We start from the raw sequence: 21666 nt of genomic DNA, 5'->3' as shown, positions 1-21666 counted from the left end.
TGAAATTAATTTGCAACTCTTGTCACATGTTTATGACTGCAGGTTGAAAATTCCACCCTTAATTCTCAAAGCACATCTCTTATGAATCAGAATGCACAACTGCTGATCCAGCAGTCTGCTTTAGAAAATGAGAACGAATGTGTGCTCAAGGAACGTGAGGATCTGAAATCAATGTATGATTCACTTCTCAAAGATCATGAAAAACTGGAACACCTGCATGAACGGCAAGCTTCCGAGTATGAATCTCTGATTGCTAAACATGGAAGTCTTAAATCTGCACACAAAAATCTGGAGGTGGAGCATAAGGACTTAGAAGATAGGTAAGTACTAATATGCATAAGTAAAATGAGAGTCCGTGATTCCTGAGCAAAAAGCAAAACATGCTGTATAATTAGTATGAATAAAATGAGTATTACTTAAATATAACATTAAGGTCTTAAAACTTTGAAAGATCACCTTTTCAAAAACAACTCCCTATTTTTTTGTCATTCCAAAAAAAGAAACTTAAATGGGATTTTTTTCACAGGTACAATCAGTTGCTGAAACAGAAAGTGCAGCTGGAAGAATTGGAGAAAGTACTCAAGACAGAACAGGAGAAAATGCTGCAGCAAAATGAAAAACATGAAACCGTAGCAGCGGAGTATAAAAAACTTCGTGATGAAAATGAAAGGTAAAGGGAAAGTCTGATATGTGTATTAGTAGAGCTCTGAGCACTTGCCAGTACAGTCTAAACAAGTGTTGTATCCTCTCACATTTCTTAATACCTGATGCTGCAATTCAGGACACTTATGATCCATACCTTATAGCAACTCCACTCCGTTGGTCTGCGATAGTCATTTTAGAAAAACTGAACAGGAAAAAAACCCAAACCCACCAAAAAACAAACAAACAAACAAAATAAAACAAAACTATATCCTGAGGATACCGAATTCCACATAGCATCTTGAGGAATGCCAGGCCAAGCACTGTGCAGTATGGTTGTGAGCTGTAGAGGGAGCAAGCCGCTGAGTTGCTTAAGGGGCAAGATAAACGGCGGTTAATGCCGGTAGGAGTAGAAATGCAGTGGGTGGCGAAGCCCTGCTTGACCCCTGCAGCTGGGGTAGAGCTTGCTGTAAGTAGTCAGGTTGAATAGTAATATTTACATAGCATGATTCTTCCCCCCTCAAGAAGAGGTATTAAGATTTGTTCATCTGGCAAAGAGGCTCACAGTTAAATGCCTCCTACCTTTGCTGTTGTGTGAGGACGACTAGTAGGAACTGGAGGCTTTTTTTTAGAAAGGGACACGGCAGGGCCCAGTAGGGATGAAGGGAGCCCAAGAATCAATATATGCAACCAAAGTTTGGACCGTTCCTATTTCCGTACTATTTTATGTTGGAAAGAAATTCAAGCCATTTTGGAAGATTCTTGTATTTTGAAAAGTGGCATCTTAAAACTAGTTGTGATGTCTGCATTTAGAAATCCTGCTTTATTTTTAAACGTACGGAGAACCTGGAGTGTTTGGCTTAAAGGCAGAATGCATACCTGAGAAAATTAGACTAAGAGATGACTTACCTACAGCATGTGATACTAAGAAATTTTTATATGTATTCTGTGGAGTAGTATAGAGTCCTGGAAATTTCATGCTTCAGAGGGAATGTGGGTCATGAATACGTTTCCTTCTATCTGCACATATTCTTTTATGGTGCCTTTTAATTCCAGGCTTGCTCATACATACAGTCAGCTCTTGAGAGAGAATGAAGTTCTCCAAACTGATCATAAGAATTTGAAAACATTATTGAACAATTCCAAACTAGAACAAACACGGTTAGAAGCTGAGTTTTCTAAACTCAAAGAACAGTACCAACAACTGGATATTACATCTACAAAACTAAATAATCAATGTGAGGTATGTGAGAATTATGCTATTTTTCATGACTGGTATCACTGTAATATTTATGTAAGTGTATTTGTAGATTCGTAGAATTATATGCAGTGCTTGAGAATGAGTCATTTGGCTTATAGATAATGAAGTTGGTCTGAAGACAAATTAATTTGCTTGTTGTACAGGCAATCCAAAAATGGGGGCTCACGTGTAAGGTAAACTGTTTTAAGTTATTTAAAGGATCAAAGAGGCTTTTATCAGTTGAGTCATGATTTAGTTAAGTTTTCTGTTTGATTTGACTATCAGAATCCTTTGAAGACCTAAATTTTATTGATAATCTCATTATCTTTGTGTAAAATATGCTCACATATATATGCATGTACCATTTCATATATTTTAACAGCTGCTTAGCCAGCTTAAAGGAAATCTGGAGGAGGAAAACAGACATCTACTAGATCAAATTCAGACATTAATGCTACAGAATAGAACATTACTTGAGCAGAATATGGAAAGCAAGGATCTCTTCCATGTAGAGCAAAGGCAGTACATGTGAGTTTTTAAAACAATGAAATTACTGTGATTAGGGCAGTTACACTAATGCCTATCTCTTTTAAAAAAACTTGTTTTATATAGAAATTAATGTGTCTGCTACTTATGAAATGTTTATCTTTTTAAAATAAAAATTTAAGTTATATATGAAAAGCAGGTAACTCAAGCTACGAACATTATAGTTCTAGTTCTAAAGGATCAGTGCAACTGTGTTCATTACTGATGATGCAAATGAGGAATAAAACTGTTATTTGTTCCTCATTCTACTACAAGCAAATTTCCTAGGTTTGTTTGTAATCTGTAAACTTTTTTAGTGAATTTGAGAGACGAGAAAATGTGCTTGTCTAAATGATTCTGTTAGTCTATATGCACTTTTTTGTTATTAAAAAAGGGGGAAAATTCTGTTGTGTAATAAAAGCAAATGGAAATTTTTTCAATTTCATATCATAATGTTAAATGTAAGACTGCTTGTTTGCTGTAGCTCTTCCTTAATTTTTCAATAAGCAACAAGTGTTATATAAGAATTCCTCATGAAAAGTGACAACTTTCAGATAACAGATATCCAAAGGAACATGCTTCTCACACATATATATGTATGTTTTTGAAGCATACTTTATCATTAATTTCTGTTTACAGTGACAAGCTAAATGAATTAAGGCGACAGAAGGAGAAATTGGAGGAGAAGATAATGGATCAGTATAAATTTTATGAACCATCTCCACCAAGAAGGTACTGATGAACATGATATAAAAATAAACACAAATCTAAAACATGACATACCTATTCTGTTCCAGCTGAAAATCAAGATTTCCTTAAACTTCAGGGGAGCAGAATCATGTCTGTGTTCTTGCATACAAATTAGGAAAAGTCTGAAGGCGTAAGTAACGTACTATAAATGCAATAAATGTACTGTATTATTGATAACAGAAGGGGCAACTGGATTACTCTGAAAATGAGGAAGCTGATAAAATCTAAGAAGGATGTTAGTCGAGAACGTTTGAAGTCCGTGACCCTTACGCCTACCCGTTCAGAGTCCAGTGAAGGATTTCTTCAGCTGCCCCACCAGGACAGTCAGGATAGTTCCTCTGTGGGCTCAAACTCTCTCGAAGATGGCCAGACCTTGGGGACAAAAAAGAGTAGTAGTGAGTACTGCAAAACATTTTTTTTCTTTTGATAATCCTTGGCTAAATGTCTTTTTGATATGATTAAAAATTAAGAGGTGCTCAGAAAAGGCTGCGTGTTTTGGAGGATTTTTAAAGATAATTTTTAAAGTCATTAGGAATGAAGCCTGAATTCATTTATTAATGACAGATTTATACTGACTCCTTGCAGACTCCTTGAGTGTTTGGGCAGGAACTGTTTTTTAGCATTTCTGTAGCTCTAAATGCAAACAAAGTGCTTACAGTGCTTGGGTAAGATGAAGCAGGCGCTGTTACTGGGTCAGACGAGCAGAATTTTGGATAGAATGTCAGATGCCACCACTAGTACCCTATTTTGTTTCTCCCACTTGTCCCAGCATGAATCCTTCCCCTTGTCTTGGAAGTGCTTTCCAAGCTGTGGCTGTGCTAACATCCTTTAGTTGCTAAAAAGATCTCCTGTCTGACGGTGTTCCTCCAGCAGCTCACAAAACCGATGATGAAGAATTTTGATAATATTTAAATATGCAATAGGAAGAGTTAATGTAGAGACATAACCTGTTAAAAAGACGTGAATCGTGTGATCCTAGAGTTAAGTGGCTGACAGGGGGACTGAGGAGGGTTACAGAGGTGTGGATAGATGAAATATTCCAGGCACAATTTGCTAACCTTGGAAGAGCCTGACAGCCGTCATGTTAGGATGCCCGCAGTATAAAAAAAAGGCCAGATTCTGTGCAGCATGTGCATGTATTATCTCTGGTTTTTGTTATCCACCCTTGGCTTGAATCATAAACTGCCCAGTTTCTCACAACTTGAGAGAGTTACAGCCAAATTATCTGGTTGTAATGGTTCTATTTAGTAATTATGCACCAAAAGCATTTTGGCTGTGTGTGTAAAAGCATCAGAATACATGTGCATTAACATTCACTTAAAATCTTTGCAATATTTTTTAAAAATTTAATGTCTTAGGTTTCAAAAGAGAGCAGATCGATATTCTGGGTTTTGTGCCAGCTATGACTTTGCTGTCTTAGAAACTATTAAAGCCATTATGATGTATTTTTTCTTTTGTGCTTACTGCAGAAGCTTAGTCAAAGTTAAAAACATCTAAAAACACTCTTTCAGGGAAACTTAAAATCAGATTTGTGAGTATTTTTTTAATAACTGAAGAAAATAGTGAGTTTGAGGGTACATGTTATCACTTTTGCTGCCAACTTGTCAATTTGAGAAGCTTAGCGTTTTTCAGTGTAAGTCTGTTAAGGTTCAAAACAGGTACTTTTGACTTTTTTTGAAAGCAACTGTTGCTGTTGCATATAAACTGGAAGTCTTGTGAAATTCAGGAGTGACTGAAGCTGTAGTGGATGTGTTTGCAAGCGTGTCAGTTTGAATCAAGAGTGTGCATGCTTTGGTTCAGACCATCTGCATCTCTGTCAACAATTTCATGTTCTGGAAGGGCTCTTTTATGTGACAGTTTTCTTTGCGTGATACTTGGGACCTTGTAGCGTGCAGTTACCCTCCTGGTGGAGCCATGGTTGAAGTTACGGTGGCTGATCCTCAAAAGAGGTTTGAAGTTGTTCAGACCTCATTAATTTTCTACTCCGTGGACCTTGTTCATGTTCCCCTTAATCCCAGTGTATTTATCCACAAACTGGAAGGGCTGATCTAATTCTGGATCCTAGCCTTCCTCCATTGCACGTGTCACCATGGAAACCACAGTTTTTGATAGAATTTGAATGAATTATGTGCCAATTCAATGCTGACAATCTTACCGAGACAGTTTGTGTCTCACAAAGTTAAGAGAATATCTCAGTGTGAGAAGTACTGGTAATGGTGCACATTTTGCAGTATATTTCTTCTGCTTTTAGAATGACTGTAAATCCTAAATATCAAGATACTGTGGCTCCTTTCTTTGCTGTAAGAAGTGGCTTGGCAGTGTGGCTTCCACTGAAAGAAGCTACAAGAAAGAGAAAACCTCTAAGGTGCCGCCTGTCTGTGCAAATGCTCAGGTATTGTAGCTTTCCACGCTGGTTGGAGGCAGTTTTGGGTACGGGAAGAGACGGGTTCTGTTCCACCCTGATCTCCTGCGTCTGGGAATGGCGGTGGTTCCAGAGGGAACTGCTGAGGTGAAGTGTCCTGCGTGTCATTCAGTAGGCCGGAGAAGGCAGCTTACGTTCCCCAAATTGCGGTCACTGGCACAGATCAGTGGTGGTCTCAAAAGCTAGAGGACGGAGTATCTGACGTAAAGTGATCTTTGAGATGTATAGGTTTCCTATCCCGTATCACCTGTCAGAGAAAGCGAGAGGACGTATTGATTCCAAAGTGAATTATCCTGCTGCTACCACTACGGATGAACAGATTTGCTGTGTGAAATCTGTAGATTTTCTTCTTTTGAAGGTGGTGATGGAGACTGTTTCCCTAATACAGGACACTTTCTCATGCAAATGTTTTCAAGAGACCTATCCTCTTACCAAGCTAGGTGATCTTGGCGCAAAAATCAGGTTACCCTGTTCTGCAGAGAAGACAGCACCTGAGGTCTCAGAGAGTGCGTGGAGCCCGTGTCTGATTCCAGAGGTCCTCTGGAAAGGAGGGGGTGCCTGTCTGGCTGTTACTGCACGCAGCACAAGTTAAATCTTGCGGGCGGTGTGGATACTGCATGCTCCTCTGACTGCAGGGGTGCACCTTTGCTTTTTCTGCCTGTATTCAGTGGCTGACCCAGGTGAGTAGCACAGATCTGACAGCCGCTTTGTGCAGAGCCTTTCTTCTCAGGGGGGTGGGATACCATTCTGAGCTTTTGCATAGAAAACCCAAGGCAGGCAAGTGGAAATTTTTTTTTTTCCCCCATGGAGAAAAACAGATTACTATTGCTAGCTTCCACTTTAGCCATTTTGGATTATTAACAACATCCCAAGGAATTAAGGCTATTAGGAAGCCTGTCATCTTTAAATTGTAGTACCAGTAGCAGACACATCGTATCATAGCGGAAGTAAAAGAAGTGTATTTGGCTCCATTTTCTATTACCAAAACATTTAGAAGATGTCTGCCCAACATTTTCTTGTGTGCATGAACAAAACGATTCAGGAATTTTAATGCTATCCATACAGAATTCCCCGGAGTATTTCTGGCAAACGGTAGGAGGATTACAAAATGGGAGATTTCCTGATCGGTGGAGGAATTCTGCAATACTCATCATTCATTCTCAGCTCAGAAAGCAAGAGCGTGTTCATAGAATACTGAAAAGAGAAAGAAAAGTTATGAATCATAACTAGAGTTCTTAGAGTAGATGATTGCTAAGACCAAAATAGTCCTCCTGCCATCCCATTTTTAAAGTCTGTTGGAATAAAGGTGTAAAGAGTGAAAGCTGCCTAGGCTAAACTTTGTGGTGTCGCGTTTGTTTCTTCTGTAGCTCTGCTATTCCGGTATTTTTTGCAAGACGTTAGTGACATTCTATGCAGAAACTACTTACGTAGTCTCTCAAGGAGGTTGCATTTTACCAAAGGACAGGTTTTGATGTACAATTTCCAGGACCTCAGTAGTTGCAGCGGAGTTTTCTGTTGGGTACAGTTGCTGAGAGCCGTACATCGGTCCTTTTGGAGGTGATCCGTGTTAACGAACAAGAATCACAGATGACTCGAATGATTCTTGAACATCCTCTGTTTACTTTTTAATAAGATTAGAATGGACGTTTTTAGTTAAGAGGGATCAGTTATCTTGTCTAAAAGGATTATAGAAGTTACAAGAGTCATGTTTCACCATGATGATGAAAAGTAGTAGAAATAGGACAGAATTACCTCTTTGGTTTGGCATTAGTGTTAAAACTGATTAGTTATTTACCTGCTAGAAAACTAGGATGATGCTGTGCCTCAGATTCCTTTGGCAGGGAGCTATTGGAAGCTACGTACTTTTATATACAATTAGGTAGACAATGTGCATGTCCCCTTTATGGGAGGTTTACTGGCCTCCCTGTTTTTTTTTTTGGTTTTTTTTTTTTTTTTTGAGCCAGTCAGCATCTGTGTTTATGTTGGTTTTGGCTTATTTCCTCAGGATCAACAAGGGGAAGAATACTTTATTGATCTGAAAACAGAACAAACAAAAAACTGGTTGTTTTGAAGTACCTACAAGTACCTACCTACATAATTAAAAAAATATCTGTATACCTATGTAGTGAATAACTGAAAGGTGAAATTGTACTTTGTGTACTTTTATCTTACATAGGTAGCACGTGTGCCTTTCTTTTCTACCTGTTCTCCCTGCTTTCCATCATAAGGACTTGGCATATGAGGGTGTTTGTCCCTCTCTGGTCAAGACAGAGTTATATTCTGCAACTGTGAAAACTTTTGTGTTTGTTTTTGACACTTGTGGCTGTGCCAATCGTGCATTCATTGGAAGCTGTAAAACATATTGCATTGTAAACTTCTCACTCTTACGTGCAAACACAGAAGAATATGATGGAGAGGGAGATTTCTTTCAAGGTGGTTCCTGTGCACTTGTAAATGCATATGTATATACGTACTGCTGTATCAAATAGAAACTGCTGTATAACAAGCTGCTGGCTGAGCAGAAAACCAAGGCAAATGACAAAGCACGTGTCCCAAAAGTGACTTCAGAGAGATAAAATAAGCAGATCTTGGGCTGATAGACTGGACTGCACTGCTTTCATATTTGCGTAAATAAGAACTTTTTGGTAATTTCATTATGTGGTTTTTTTCTGGATCTTTACATGCCAGTTGTTTGCATGTGGCTCCTGTATGCTTGGCAGTCAGCTGGCACATTTTCCTGATGCTTCAAAATGCAGGTGTCTGCCAGTAATCGGTGACTAATGCAGAATAGCTGAACCTAAGGACAAGATTAACTTGTGATTTCCCCCTCCTCCATCTTTTAATACTATTTGTAATTTTAACTCTGTTTCCTGATATTACATATCTCAGTTTTCTCTTAGCCCTCCCAAAATGTTACAGCAACACTCACATTCAGATTTTCTTTTGCCTTTTTTTTTAATCTTTGGTATTTTTTCAGCTAAAAAACTTGGTGTATACCATTCCAGCCAATAAGTCTTGATTATATTTTTCTTATTACAGATTTGAAGTGGATTATTTCAGTAAAATATTAAAGTCGCTGCACACGAACAGCAGATTGAACATAAGGCCCATGTAATTCTTCCACAAGACAGCAGATGACCAAAAATTTATTAATGAGCACAAAATATAGCAAATGAAGACTGATACTAGAATGTGTCCTAATAGAGATGCAGGGCAAAACATTACAAAAGTTATTCAATCTCAAAAAATAATGGTGTGAACATCTTTTAAAGCAGAAGTTGTACTTAGAGTTGCTTTCATTTTAAGCTTTTTTTGCTTCACGTTTTTCTTTATGTTCAAGAAATGTTATTTTTCACAGTAAAAACTACATAATCGTCAATTTCTATAATGGTCTGCAGAGAAGTTACGTTTATTTTTTCAAGAGCTTGGCAGTTAGAACTTTCAAACTGTGTTACACTTCATTATTTTCGGTGCATTTCTGAGTATATTAAAGTTTTCACAGTGTAGTTTTCATATTTCAGTGTAGTTTTCATGTTTCATTATCACACAGAAGCATGAGAATGATAGTTTTTAGCATAGCATACATAGCTTAAACTCAGACATTCATTTCTGTCCTTAGTTTCAACATTTAACTTCCATCTGTTCTTCTCCCTTTTTTTCTTTCATTTCCCTGTTTCCGTTTTTCCTCATGCTATGACATAAAAGTGGTTGCACTGAAAAGACTGCCCTTTTTGAGGAACAGACCGAAGGAAAAAGACAAAATGAAGGCCTTCTACCGTCGCTCCATGTGTAAGACTTTTTATGACAGTTCAGCTTCTTTTAAATGGCTACACTGGCTTCCATTACTAATTTTTCACTAACCTCTCCCTGGACTGCGCTGTATTTTTCCTCCTCTTTGGCAATGTGCGAGTCCTGCTACGATACAAGGAGCTGGAGCTTTTTCTTTTTTCTTTTTTTTTTTTTTTTTTTTTTTTAAACCTTGGCACTGAATACTTTATATATGTGCACATGGGCACACACGTACCCACACATGTACATGCACAAGCACACGCACATACATATATATTCAGTGCATTGTGATTGCATATATTTGTATACGTAGTTGTCTATATACACATGTCTCTATGTGTATATAAATTTACAGTGCACTGTGTTAACCTAAATAGTTCTAAATTACACGTTTCATCAGCCTTTTGTTAAGAAATCACTGTAATTTTTTGTTTAAAGAAAGTGTAGAAAATAGTGCAAGGCTATATGGTGGTCTGTCACTCTTCAAGTATTCATCAGTTGTTGCCAAAATGTTGTATTGATTTATTTTGGTTTATTTTATAATGAGGGGTGGACAATTTTCTCTAGTTCTGTGAAGTAAAGGTGAATATCATCAGATGTCATCTTTTTCAGATCCTTCTATTTGTTATTATGTAAAATACAGTATCCCTGCAGTAACCTGCACTGTACAAGGATCCCATATCATTGTTGACATTATGTTGTATTAGCACCTTTACCCATTTTATCCTTGTTCATTCCATTTTATCATTGCAAACAGTATATCAAAGCTTCTAACATATATATTACACATCATTGCAGCGCAAGCATGGCGATTATACCTAATAAGATCAGTTTTAAGAACCATACTGAGCCGAAAGAAGTCTCTGACTTGTAACACTTCTCATTCATTGAGCTGATTGCATGTCATAACATGGATGATCTTGTGTTTATATCTTCCAGTATTCAACGCGCTTTAATGCTTAGAAAACTGTCAAATGTTTTGCAATACAAAATAAGAACAGAAGCAAATACATTGACCATGCTGATCATTTGCTTTCATTTGCATCCCAGCCATGAATGACCTGGTGCAGTCCATGGTCCTAGCAGGAGGACAATGGACAGGTAGTTCTGAGCATCTGGAGGGTCCTGATGATATATCTACGGGTAAAAGGAGGAAAGAATTGGGAGCTATGGCCTTCTCTACTACAGCTATCAACTTTGCAACTGTCAACTCTTCTACAGGCTTCAGATCCAAGCAGTTGCTAAATAACAAAGGTATAGGTGGAAGCTTTCTGCACTGTGATGTGACTATGTGTAACAGCAATTGCATATCAATATTGGGTTTACTTATGTTTTACGTTTTTCAGCAAAAAGCAACCTGAATAATTGAGTTGCAGTGCTAAGACACTGAATAGGTTTAATAACTACAGTTATAAAATATATTTCAGGATTTTTCCTACAGAATGTTACAGAAGTAAAAATGGATTGGTTTGAAAAATATTTTAGTGTATTTTACAGATGATAAATACTTCAATAATATTTTACTTTATTTTACATCTTCTTTTATGTCTCTGTGTATAGATACTACATCCTTTGAAGATGTAAGTCCACAAGGTATTAGTGATGATTCTAGTACAGGATCGAGAGTTCATGGTAAGATGTGAACTTTAATTAAATAAATTAAGGATATATTATGTGAATGTTAACGAAGTTTGCAAAAAAAAAGTGAATGGCATCATTACAAGTGAGCATGTCTTCTGTGATTTGCATATCTCTTGAATGTAGAGTATCATTTCTTCCAATTAACCTTCTCTTTCTTAACTACTACATCAGATAGATGTTCTATATCTCTAATAGAAAATATCTATGAAGTGCATCTGAACAGGATCAAAACATTTTCCCTTTTAAAAATTTATTTGGAGTTAATAGTAAAAGAAGTCCTAATTTCAATCCTAAAAAACCCAAATCCAAATCTGGCCTGATTTTTCAGTGTTTATTGTTCAGTGAAACCTAAATTTGTCATGTACTCTATTTTATAAAACCATTATGTGTTCTTTCAAGGAAAGCTATGAAGTGAAAGCTATCATAGATTATTTAGAAAGTGAAGTTTTAACTCTTCTCTAAATACTTAAAATTAGTATGAGCAACAAACATTTTTGGAGATAATAACAGTGCATTTCCCTTGTATTGGATAGGAGTACAGGACATTATCTGTGCAGATGCTCTTGCTCCTCCTGTTCGTGGCATTTCAACAATGTGCAAGGTTCCTTGTCAAATCTGTTGTAAGTGACCTAATCACGAGCAGCTTTCTGCATGCCCATCCTTTCATCTCTGAAATCCTGGTTTCCCACTAACCAATCAGTGTCAATTCTAAATGTACACTCTATTTCTCTTTTCCTCTCCCTTGTACCTTACTATTCCTGTAGTGCCCTTTTCTAAAGTGTCCTCTTGGACTGCCTGGAAATCCCTTCGCTTTCTGATCTGTAAGAAACCACTTTGTTGACAATGGGCATGTTCAGCCTGTGAAATAGTGCATGATTCCTGCCTCTGAGCATTCTGTGATCAGAATGTAAAGGTACCGTGTCATCTGCTAAAGTTTTGTTCATCATGGTGTCTCCTAATTTTCCATTTAGCTTCCAGACCAGCCAGCCTTGATAGTGGCAGAACATCCACTAGCAATAGCAATAACAATGCTTCACTCCATGAAGTCAAAGGTATGCTGTAGGTGACTTTACATACATGCTTCATTTCCATGATTTTTCTGAGAGATCATCTATATAGGGTGAAAAAAGAACAACCAAAAAAACGCCCGCAACACACCACAGCATGTTTTTCTTTAAGCATTTTATAGCCTTCATTCCCCAGATTAGGAAAGGATACAAGTATTAGTAGAACTTAGTTTTTTAATAAATATTAAAAGGGTGATATGAGTATATAAGTTAGAAACTATTTTAAACCAAACCTAACCCAAGTAATGATGTTACAAAGTAAGAATTTCCTCCAAATTACTTTAAAATCGCTTGGTTTTAAGCAGAGAAGTTGCTTCGTTTTTTTCTCCTAGCGTCCTGCCACATGTGCACTGCTGCTGCAAAGCTTTATAGAGTACAACACAAACCAGACAACATGGCATATGTAATACCATCCTGTAAACTTTTATATTTTGTTTTTAAAAGATGAACAATGTTCCTGGATTTAGCAATATTCTCTAAATTTCCTGTATTACGAGCCTTGATATATTTTTGTTTGTAATGGCCATTCTAGCTGGAGACCATTGTACATACCTAACTAGAACGCTGCCAACTCAAGACTTCATTTAATATTCATGGCTTGCATTTATTAAACAGTATCTCTTTGTTTGAAAATTTGGAGATGAATGCTAGCTTAGATTTTTATTAGTTTATTTTCTGTCTGTTTGATTACACCCTTCTGTAAAAGATTCATTGAGGTAGTCCTTGCCCCAGTTTTATACAGTATTAGAAACTTCTGCTGTAAACAATTTATCTTCCTTCAAGATGAAGTTCACTTCTTAGGAGTAACATGAAGTAGGAAATACTGGATTATTCATCAGTATTTTTAAGCAATTCACAATTATTGAAAAATAAAAAGAATTGCTGTTGTGGAATTTATTTTCCGTTTAATGCCATCTGCTTCCTTCAGGTCATGGTTATAATAAACTAGAAGTAGTGGCAGACACTGTTGGAGAAGAAGCATTCCTAAATAGTTCTTGTTGAAGAACTATGTTGAAGAGAATATTTTCTTTCCATTCCGTCCTTTGTATGTCATTTAATGTAAAACTCAGTATATCAGAGTGTGTGCCTCACAGTGATGCTGAACAAGAGTGGAGGCGTATCTTTAGCCTCTTGGAATATAGTATTGTGTAAACGGAGGCCCAGATTATAAGTGAAAGGTAGTTTTTTTTATTCAAAAGCTGTCGTGTCATGTTTAAAGAACTCTAAGAGGTAAGTCAGGGGAGTGCAATTGTATTAATATATTTGGTTGGAGTAAAAAAGGACAACTGGATTTTTAAATAGAATTGTTGTTAACCAAATCTGATAATGTTCCAGATTTGAGTACGGTTATGCTGTTTAACAGCTTTCATAGATTTTTCTCATGGAATACTTAATACCATTTACCCCAAAAGCAGGTGCAGTTAACAATCAAAGCAGGCCGCAAAGCCACAGCAGCGGAGAATTTAGTCTGCTACATGAACATGAGGCTTGGTCTAGCAGCAGCAGCAGTCCTATTCAGTATCTGAAAGGTCACACGAGGTCTAGTCCTGTGCTCCAGCAAAGAACGCCTGAAACACTGGATAGTCGTGGAAAACAGATCAAAACCGGTTCTCCTGGAAGCGAAGTTGTTACCCTGCAACAGTTTTTAGAAGAAAGCAACAAGAGTACATCAAGCGAGGTTAGTTTAAAAAATATTTTAACTATATATTATCCCATATATGGGCACAGAATTAATAGAAGACTTACAGTGAGTAGAATTGCTTTAAAACTTTGTGGAGATACTGGTTATGCCTGCATTAAGAAGTAGTGTGGATTGTATCCTGATAAACTGTACTTGCTGAATTGCACACAAAATCATTTGGAATTTTGCAGCTTGACCCTTTCCAGGTTAGTGAATTAGGTAAGAAAGTCGATCTCTACTGCACAAAATTGTCCAGCGTACTGATGCATGGTGCACTCCTCAGAGGTCAGATGGAAGGCCATAAACTCAGAGTAGGTTTACTTTTCTTCTTCCAGTTCAGCACTTGGCTTCAGTAAGAGCTGTTGTCAGATCTGTCTTACATCAATAGGAAGGAAGATGCTTTACGTCATTCCCTCGGGAGAGACTCTTGTCTGCTTCAGTTTCATCTTTTTAGCTTTACTGGGCAAAAAACCTGACCTTGGAGCTCACTGAAATCCGAGAGGAATAAGAGAAAGAGAATGTTTCTCTAAATCAGTGACAGTTTGTTAAAGCTCAAAATCACCTTGTCTCTGCTAGTGTTCAAATTTCTTCATCACTAGTTCTTGAGGAGATCTGTCCGAGACCTAGAAGTGCTCTAGGATAAAGCAAGCCAGTTACTGTGACTAGGGCCTAGCAAGAGTAAGGATCAAACTCCATCTGTTTTTAACGACACAACTGAAATTGAAAAATACACATTCACAGCCGGATTGATTGGGGTAGTCTGTGACCTGAGTCTGGACTAAGTTTCTGGATTTTTTGTCAGTTACTTAAAATGACCTCTCACCTATGGTCTCTCTGACAAGGATTTTTGGTTTTTAAGCACTAGACAGTACCTCTATCCTGGCATCAGAAATGAAAGAAGCTGCCTGAGTCATCAAGTCTAGTCCACTGCTGTTCGTGAATCACAGAATCCCTTTCATAGCATCACAGAATCATTCAGGTTGGAAGGGTATTCAAGAAGTCTCTTTCCAGTCTTCTCCCAGAGCATTTCCTTAATGCTCTTAGCTTAATTCTTTCCAAATTGTCTCTTTTACCATTTTGAAAAAGACTGTGGTCTGCTGAGTCTGTGAATAGTATTCACCTCAACTTTTTTTCCTAGCTCTGAAGTCTTTTCTCCAAAAAGAAAAAATTGGGAGCTGTCTTGTCCAAATTTAGGCACCAAGGGTACCTAAAGGTTATGTGCTTTGTGTTACGTTCTGAGGTTTTTGTCTACGTTGTTGTTTGAGTGTATAGAGAATTTAAGCTTTTAGCTCCAGATGCTTGGTGTACGTTAAAATAATAGTCCATATGAAATTGCATAGGAGGTATTGATGAGTGATGGCAGAGGGCAAGTGGGCGAGAACATGAACTTGGTTTTGGTCATCTAATTTGTTGCATTGATCAGTATTACAGGAGCCAATTCCAGATAGTGTCTGTCTGACACCTCGTTTTCAAAGCTGTACAGAAAACTCATGAGTAGGTACTGTAAATGGTGAATGCTGCTTTTAAAAAAAGAAATTAAAGAAAAACCAACCAACAAAACACTTTTTAGAGTTGTTCTTCATTTATGTCCACAAAGATTGCTTAAGAAAAGGTCAAAATTACAATTTATAAATTTATAAGACGTTTCATATTTTTGACAGATGAAATCTGCAAGTGAAGAAAATCTTTTAGATGAAGTAATGAAAAGCTTATCAGAGTCCGCGGAGCTGACAGGGAAGGAAAAGCTAAGAAAGCAGCCGTCTGCTGGTTGCGGTATTGTGAGATCGCTAAGTGTAAAAAATACAGTTGAGTTCTCAGATGGACGATCCATTAAACCAGAACAACTTGTAAGGCCCAGCCTTCGTAAAACTGAAGATACCTACTTTACTAGCTCCCCAATAAAATTTACATCAGGCGCTCAAGGGAAGGCCAAATCAGTCAAAGAAAAGATACAAGCAAGTGTATCACAGCGACAATCAAGAGATTGCAATCCTTATGCTACCTTACCTCGTGCAAGCAGCGTGATTTCTACGGCGGAAGGAACTACTCGAAGGACAAGCATTCACGATTTTTTGTCTAAGGACAGTAGGCAACCTGTATCAGTTGATCCAGCACCATCCACCGCTGACAGAAGTGTTCCGGCAACCTCTAGTGAGTACTCAGCACACCAGTTATCCTCTAATTTTTTTCACTGTGTGGCTTACAGAGTAGATTGTGTTCCACAAAGCGATGCAGCTAATACAGTTAAACCACGTAATTTAGGATGTAACTCTGATGTGCCTAAGACTTCAAGGATGGAAAGGTCAAATTGTCGTGGGAGAACTTTGCTAAGCACAAGTGTGTTTAATGATAAAGTCAGTATAGCTGGTAATGACAGCACAGGATCATTTACTGTGACTCAGCCATTTTTATCCCTTAACACCGAACTAGTTAGTAACATAAGCGGATTGCCTCAACGATCTCCATCCAAAACAACTGATCAGGCAAACCTGTCAGCATTTAGATCAGTACCGAAAAATCAAGAGCAGCCTTCTGCTAATCAGAAATCTGATCAGAGTGACCGACGGTCAGTTCTAGCTAGTGAATTTGTTCCTACTGCCTGTGTAAACACTAGTGAGGCTGAATCCCCGCTACTGGTTTCTGAAGATAATACAACTGTGTGGTATGAGTATGGGTGTGTATGATAACGAAGGTGTTTTACTAAAAATATATATATATATATATATATAGTCTAATATGACATATAGGTGTTCTTCTCAATGTCCACTGGATTTAGAGAAAATTTCACTACAATGAAAAAATAATTTCTTGTTAGTTCTGTGGGTTAGATCTGTTGTTTTCGAAGAGCAGTGGCATAGGGCTCAGTCGTGTACTCTAGCATGTTGGAATGTAAAATTGTAACCTCACCAAAGTTTGCATGAAACATTAATTGCACTGTATATATTTTGCATGCCTTTAAAAGTCTTTATAATACAAGCTATATTTTTATTTGTCAGCATTACAAATATTTTTGTTTTTTTCCTGTACGTTACTGAATGCATGTTAAACCAATCGCATGCTGCATTGCCAGACATGGCACAGTGAACAACATACTTTCTGGTACAAAGACAGTACTCTTCAGTTGTGCTCGTGCTTTCAGATGTATCAGTAACACATTGATCATGTATTTGGAGTAAAAATACTCCCTCCCTCCCCCTTTCAAACATGAGATACTAATGAAACGAAGCATTTAAAGAGATTTCAGTGTCTTACCCTTTTCATTTATGCTGTGTCCTGGCATAAATGCACTTTGCACAGGGAACAAGTTATAGCCCAATAATTCAGTGCCTCCAGCTTGCATAAGAAATGTGAATTGCTGTTCATACTTATTAAAATATTTGAATGTTAATAAAGACCATTCATAATCCTAAACATAAATGATAATTCTTATGAAGAGGTAATAAATAGTCACATGATATGCAGCACTTGTAATGAAAAAATGACCCTTTCCACCTTTTCCCTTTTGTATGCTTTGTCTTTCCACGTCTGGTGTACAAATGAGGTGAAGTGTACGGTTTTATTAGGAGTCAAATAACAGAGTTATATGAGACTCCTTGTGATGTATGGTAATAAAAACCTGTATCGATTATGGTGGAAATTCATTTTTTCTTAATAGAAGTGACGCTAATATAATAGAAAACAAGATGTGTAACGAAATAACAGAAAAACTTAAATTAACGCAGTTAAATAAAAGAAAAAATAACAAAAAGTTTTCTTGCAAAATTACAGGAGTTAGGAGTGCTTAAGCGAATAACTCATTAAATGCCAGATGACCAGCTAAAGAGAAATGTTGAAAAGTAATTAGTTAATATGCCACTGTCTCTGCAATTGCTTGAAACTTCTCAATGGTAAATATAAACAGAGTTTAAAATTGTATCATACTTAAACTATAATTACATGAGGCTTTAGACATCAGCACTTTTTTGCAAGAGGCAATAGTTACTGACAGGTATTGTAGGCCAAAATTACATACGCTATAAAAAACCTGAATGAAAATACATCTAGAGGAAAAATATTTAAAATTGAAAATAAATATTGAAAATAATGAGTGTCATATTCTGATTTTTACAATGGAATTTATTTTGCCAGCAGTTTTGTGGCAGTCATGGTACTGCTGTACCGGTTGAACTTGAATTCCTCAGTGTTTAACTGGGGAGGGGTAGAAGCGCTGCAAACAGACGGTTCCTCGAGGAAAAGCAGCAGACGTCCCGTACGTTAGTCTGCAAGGCCTCCGTTTCCTACCGGAGAGCTGTTAGTAAAATGCAGAGGTGGCCCTTTCCAGAGCTCCAGCTGCATTTCAAGGTGGGGAAAAGGATCCAGGGGAGAAGATGGCATGTTTCAAAGACATTCTGTGGAGGGTAAAAGTATTGTTTCAAAACATAAAGCAGCCATCCTTTACCATGTCTGCAGGCAGCCATGATTATTGGGCTGATAGATTTCTCTTACTTCTCTTCAATTTTGTTCACAGCGTGCTGTTAGTTATTGCGGTATTCCCTCTAGAATTGTCTCACCGTTAAAAACAAAACAAAACAAAAAAAAAAACCACAAAAACAAACAAAAACCACCAAAACAAAACACCAAACCCAAATTGGAAATATAATCTTAATTTCACACACATTTACTGTCACACAGATGAGTGTTCTGATCTTGGGTCATGTCATTTGACTTCATTTCTGTTCATCTATAGATGTGTTTGCCTTAGCTTTGAGATGAACAGTGCTGTTATCTGAAGTGACGCGTGCATAATACATTTTGCAAGTTATTTAAGGAATTACAGAGAAAATCTTCTTAGCTCTGATAGTACTTACTATAAACTCGTACTGTGCTACCAGTATCTGTATTTTCCTTAACTGATTGCAAGCCTGTGTCTTGCAGCGAGACTGCTTGTTACGATCGGAACAAGGTTTGTAGCTAGAGGTAGTATCTTCTATTTAGATCAGCTGCTATTGTTCGAGAGATGGGATAAGCTTTCAGGCATGCTATTATCTCGTTTGCCAGCCTTGTCCTCCCTAGGTCCTTAGACTGTCACAGCTACAAAAAAATACCAGTATTGTCTCCAGCTATGTTTATTATGAACTCTCCAGCATGACCACCGAACCCCAGTTGTAATCATGAGCAAGGCCAAGGTCAAAAGAGCCATTTTAAACGTTACCCCTGTAGAGTGAAATTAAAGCTTGCTATCAAGGCAACAAAATATGTTTTGGTTTTTGTTTTTTTTTCCCCAGCCACTGCCCGTGGGGCACGTCGGTTTGCATTGTTTCATTTCTTTTCACAGCGCTAAGCTCTCACATACAAAGCAAATCTGATAGTGAGTATTTATGCGTGATATTTAATGCCTTCTTAGGCTGTGTTTTACCTTACTCCGTTGCGGGGGGCAGCATTAAAACAGCTTCTCTCTTAAACCCAAAGGGCTTCGAAATAACTGAGCGTTAGTGTCTTGGAACACTGGTGTCTCGGATCCTCTACGGGCGTTCCAGACTAACCTTGTCCCGCTCAAGCTACTCCTTCGCGTTGCTATAAATCCATAATGAATTGCACTGCAGTGCTGAGGGTAATAACTTTTTGCGCTCCTGTTTTTGCTCTGTTGAGTTCAGCTGCAGCAGCGAAAGCATGCTGCCAGAGACTTTTTAATGTCTCTGAAAAATAAATTGTCAACATTTGTTTATTATATATGAAAGAAAACAAATGTTTTTATGTAGAGAAGGATTATTTTTCCTCCACCTTTTGGTCTTTATGCTTTACCGGTAACATCATGGATGTCTCTTTTGGTCTGTGCTCAAATAGGATCTGTGAAATTCCTGTCAGACCCAATCACTGCTGCTCCTCGGCCACTCAGGTGGCGGACTGTAAAACACGCGGTGCGCTTGCTCGTTCCTTGGTCCCTGCTGCCTTCAAAAATGAATAGTTAGGACTTTGCATGGTAATTATAAACACTAAATATGTGGCTGCCGGCCAAAAAAGGTTTCGTTGTTCAGGCTCGATAATTTGCTTGCAGACATAGGTATGCTTGATGCTTTGCTTTAAGTGAATAGTAAATTAAGATACTGCCTTTTGCACGTTCAAGCTGTTGCATGCAAAGATAATTTTCTGTTTTGCAGAACTGAGTGTGAACGTTTCTGTTGATGTGTAGCAGGTAAAAATGCAAAGATGAGTTAAGTTCTCTGCTAGGTTCAGTCAGCCTTGATTACATCTGATTATTTTTCTTCCATTTTCATACAGGCAGAAATTGAGGGTTAGTGTATCTAAAAGTTAAGTATATCTGATTGTGGCTTTGAAAATAATACCTGGTTATTCTAAATGCTAAGATGAATTTTAATGAGCGTAGTTGAGTAGGCGCTTCCAGTGAGTTTCTTCTATCCCTCTCCTGTCCTTTCCTCTAAAAAAAAAAAAGTGTTTATATATCCTTTTGCTCTACTAATAAGTAGAATGTATTTTATGCATGAGGGTTTTGTTTCGTGTCCTGATAAACACAATGAATAACATGAAATGCTTTTCTCTGCAGATGTGGAAGCTATCCCAGAAAGCAGAAATTCAAAAAGCAGGTCTAGGGAGCGAGAAAGCTCCTAATTCTATTACCCACTACATGAGATGTGGGCCAAGTGGTGAGTTTCCTGCCCAAAATGTAAATGAGATTAATTTCATTTACAACAAACTAACAGCATTACATCTAAGAACAAGTGCACATTGCATTAACCAGATGTAAATACTGCTTGCTTAACTGGCTTCTATCTTGCTTATTCGTTAAGCCAGAACAGGTTGGTTTACAGCAGTTATTTTCCCTGTGTAGGCAGGGAACTTCATCCCATTTAGCCTTTTGCCTGTAAAAATTTCATTTATTTTTATTTTTCAAATCTCTTGAAGAAAGTTCAGCGAAATCACATTAAGAAGTAATATTGAAGTCAGTTTTTAGAAAGGGACAGATAAACCTAAAAGACCAGTTTAACAAAAGATATAAAGTATTCTATACTACAAGGAAACTGCCTTTTTATAAAGCTTGTCTTTGGCATTCTGTCCTTCTCTTGACTTCATTAAAACATCTTTGATGCATGCTATTAGTGCTGTTAGTTCTGTTAGTGACTTAACTCTGTATTTTATATTTCTACACTTTAAGCTTTTCTTATGTTCTTTTCTCTTTCTACCTTTCAACTGAACACAGAGAGAAAAGTGTCCTTCAGTATCTCAGTATGAAGCCTTTATATCTGAAGTAACAAGACAGCGACTGTAGGAATCATTAATAAAAATTAAGGGAATTTTTTACATTCTTCGTGACTAGAGCAGGCAAGAAATAAAAACCTACCTACCTACCTTCCTTCCTTCCTTGAATCAAGGAGCTCTACTGGAGTCTACTGCCGAAAATTTGTAGATGGTCTTAGGAATTATTGCACATTGCACTGTTAAGATCTACTGAATAAAGGACAGTTCTCATCTCCCTAAGGACCAAGCATTTTAAGGTCTCAAGAATTACTCCAGGAAAAAAAAAAAAAACTTCTTTCATCTTCTGTTTATGAAATTAGCCGCTGATTTGCTTAAGCTTCTGCTAATAATTAGCCAAAAAACCCCATAACTAGCAGTTTATATTTACTTCTGTAAATGTAAAATAAATGCTGTAGTATTTTGTTGAAATTGACTGTATATACAGATACAAAAACCTCACAGCTTACTGGCACTTCACTGCCTTATTTGGTTAGCATAATCTGCATGGAATTGCTCTTTAAAAAGTTTATGCTGATTTTTGTTGCATACTGCGAGAGAAAAAATTGTTTACATACATGAAAAAGTTCGATAACTAACGAAAGTGGGAGTCTTGGGATAATCGCGTTATACAGAAATGGTTTGTCATCTGTGTTTTTCACATTCCCAAGTTATTCTG

At 37.4% G+C, this 21666-nt stretch overlaps 1 protein-coding gene across 3 annotated transcripts in view; it reads left to right on the top strand.

Annotated features, from left to right (window-relative positions):
• The window catches only part of CCDC88A (coiled-coil domain containing 88A), a gene marked incomplete at its 3' end in the record, with an annotated part of 76887 nt that extends 55221 nt beyond the window's left edge, over positions 1-21666 (top strand). Inside the window, exons 20-33 of one of the 3 annotated variants that reach the window (XM_082306628.1) lie at positions 43-320; positions 527-670; positions 1699-1885; positions 2265-2410; positions 3047-3139; positions 3338-3552; positions 9285-9368; positions 10419-10622; positions 10929-11000; positions 11981-12061; positions 13489-13754; positions 15419-15908; positions 20299-20398; positions 20953-21666. In XM_082306628.1, the coding sequence (XP_082162754.1) occupies positions 43-320; positions 527-670; positions 1699-1885; positions 2265-2410; positions 3047-3139; positions 3338-3552; positions 9285-9368; positions 10419-10622; positions 10929-11000; positions 11981-12061; positions 13489-13754; positions 15419-15908; positions 20299-20363 (2325 nt within the window). Of the gene's footprint in view, positions 1-42; positions 321-526; positions 671-1698; positions 1886-2264; positions 2411-3046; positions 3140-3337; positions 3553-9284; positions 9369-10418; positions 10623-10928; positions 11001-11980; positions 12062-13488; positions 13755-15418; positions 16442-20298; positions 20399-20952 lie in introns of those variants that run through there. The other 2 variants (XM_082306626.1, XM_082306627.1) reach the window with 2 other exon arrangements.

This window comes from Platalea leucorodia, assembly GCF_965183815.1.
Source record: "Platalea leucorodia genome assembly, chromosome: 3".
NCBI classification, from domain to species: domain Eukaryota; kingdom Metazoa; phylum Chordata; class Aves; order Pelecaniformes; family Threskiornithidae; genus Platalea; species Platalea leucorodia.
Note: the sequence above shows the minus strand (reverse complement) of the source record. Positions and strands in the feature narration are given on the sequence as shown.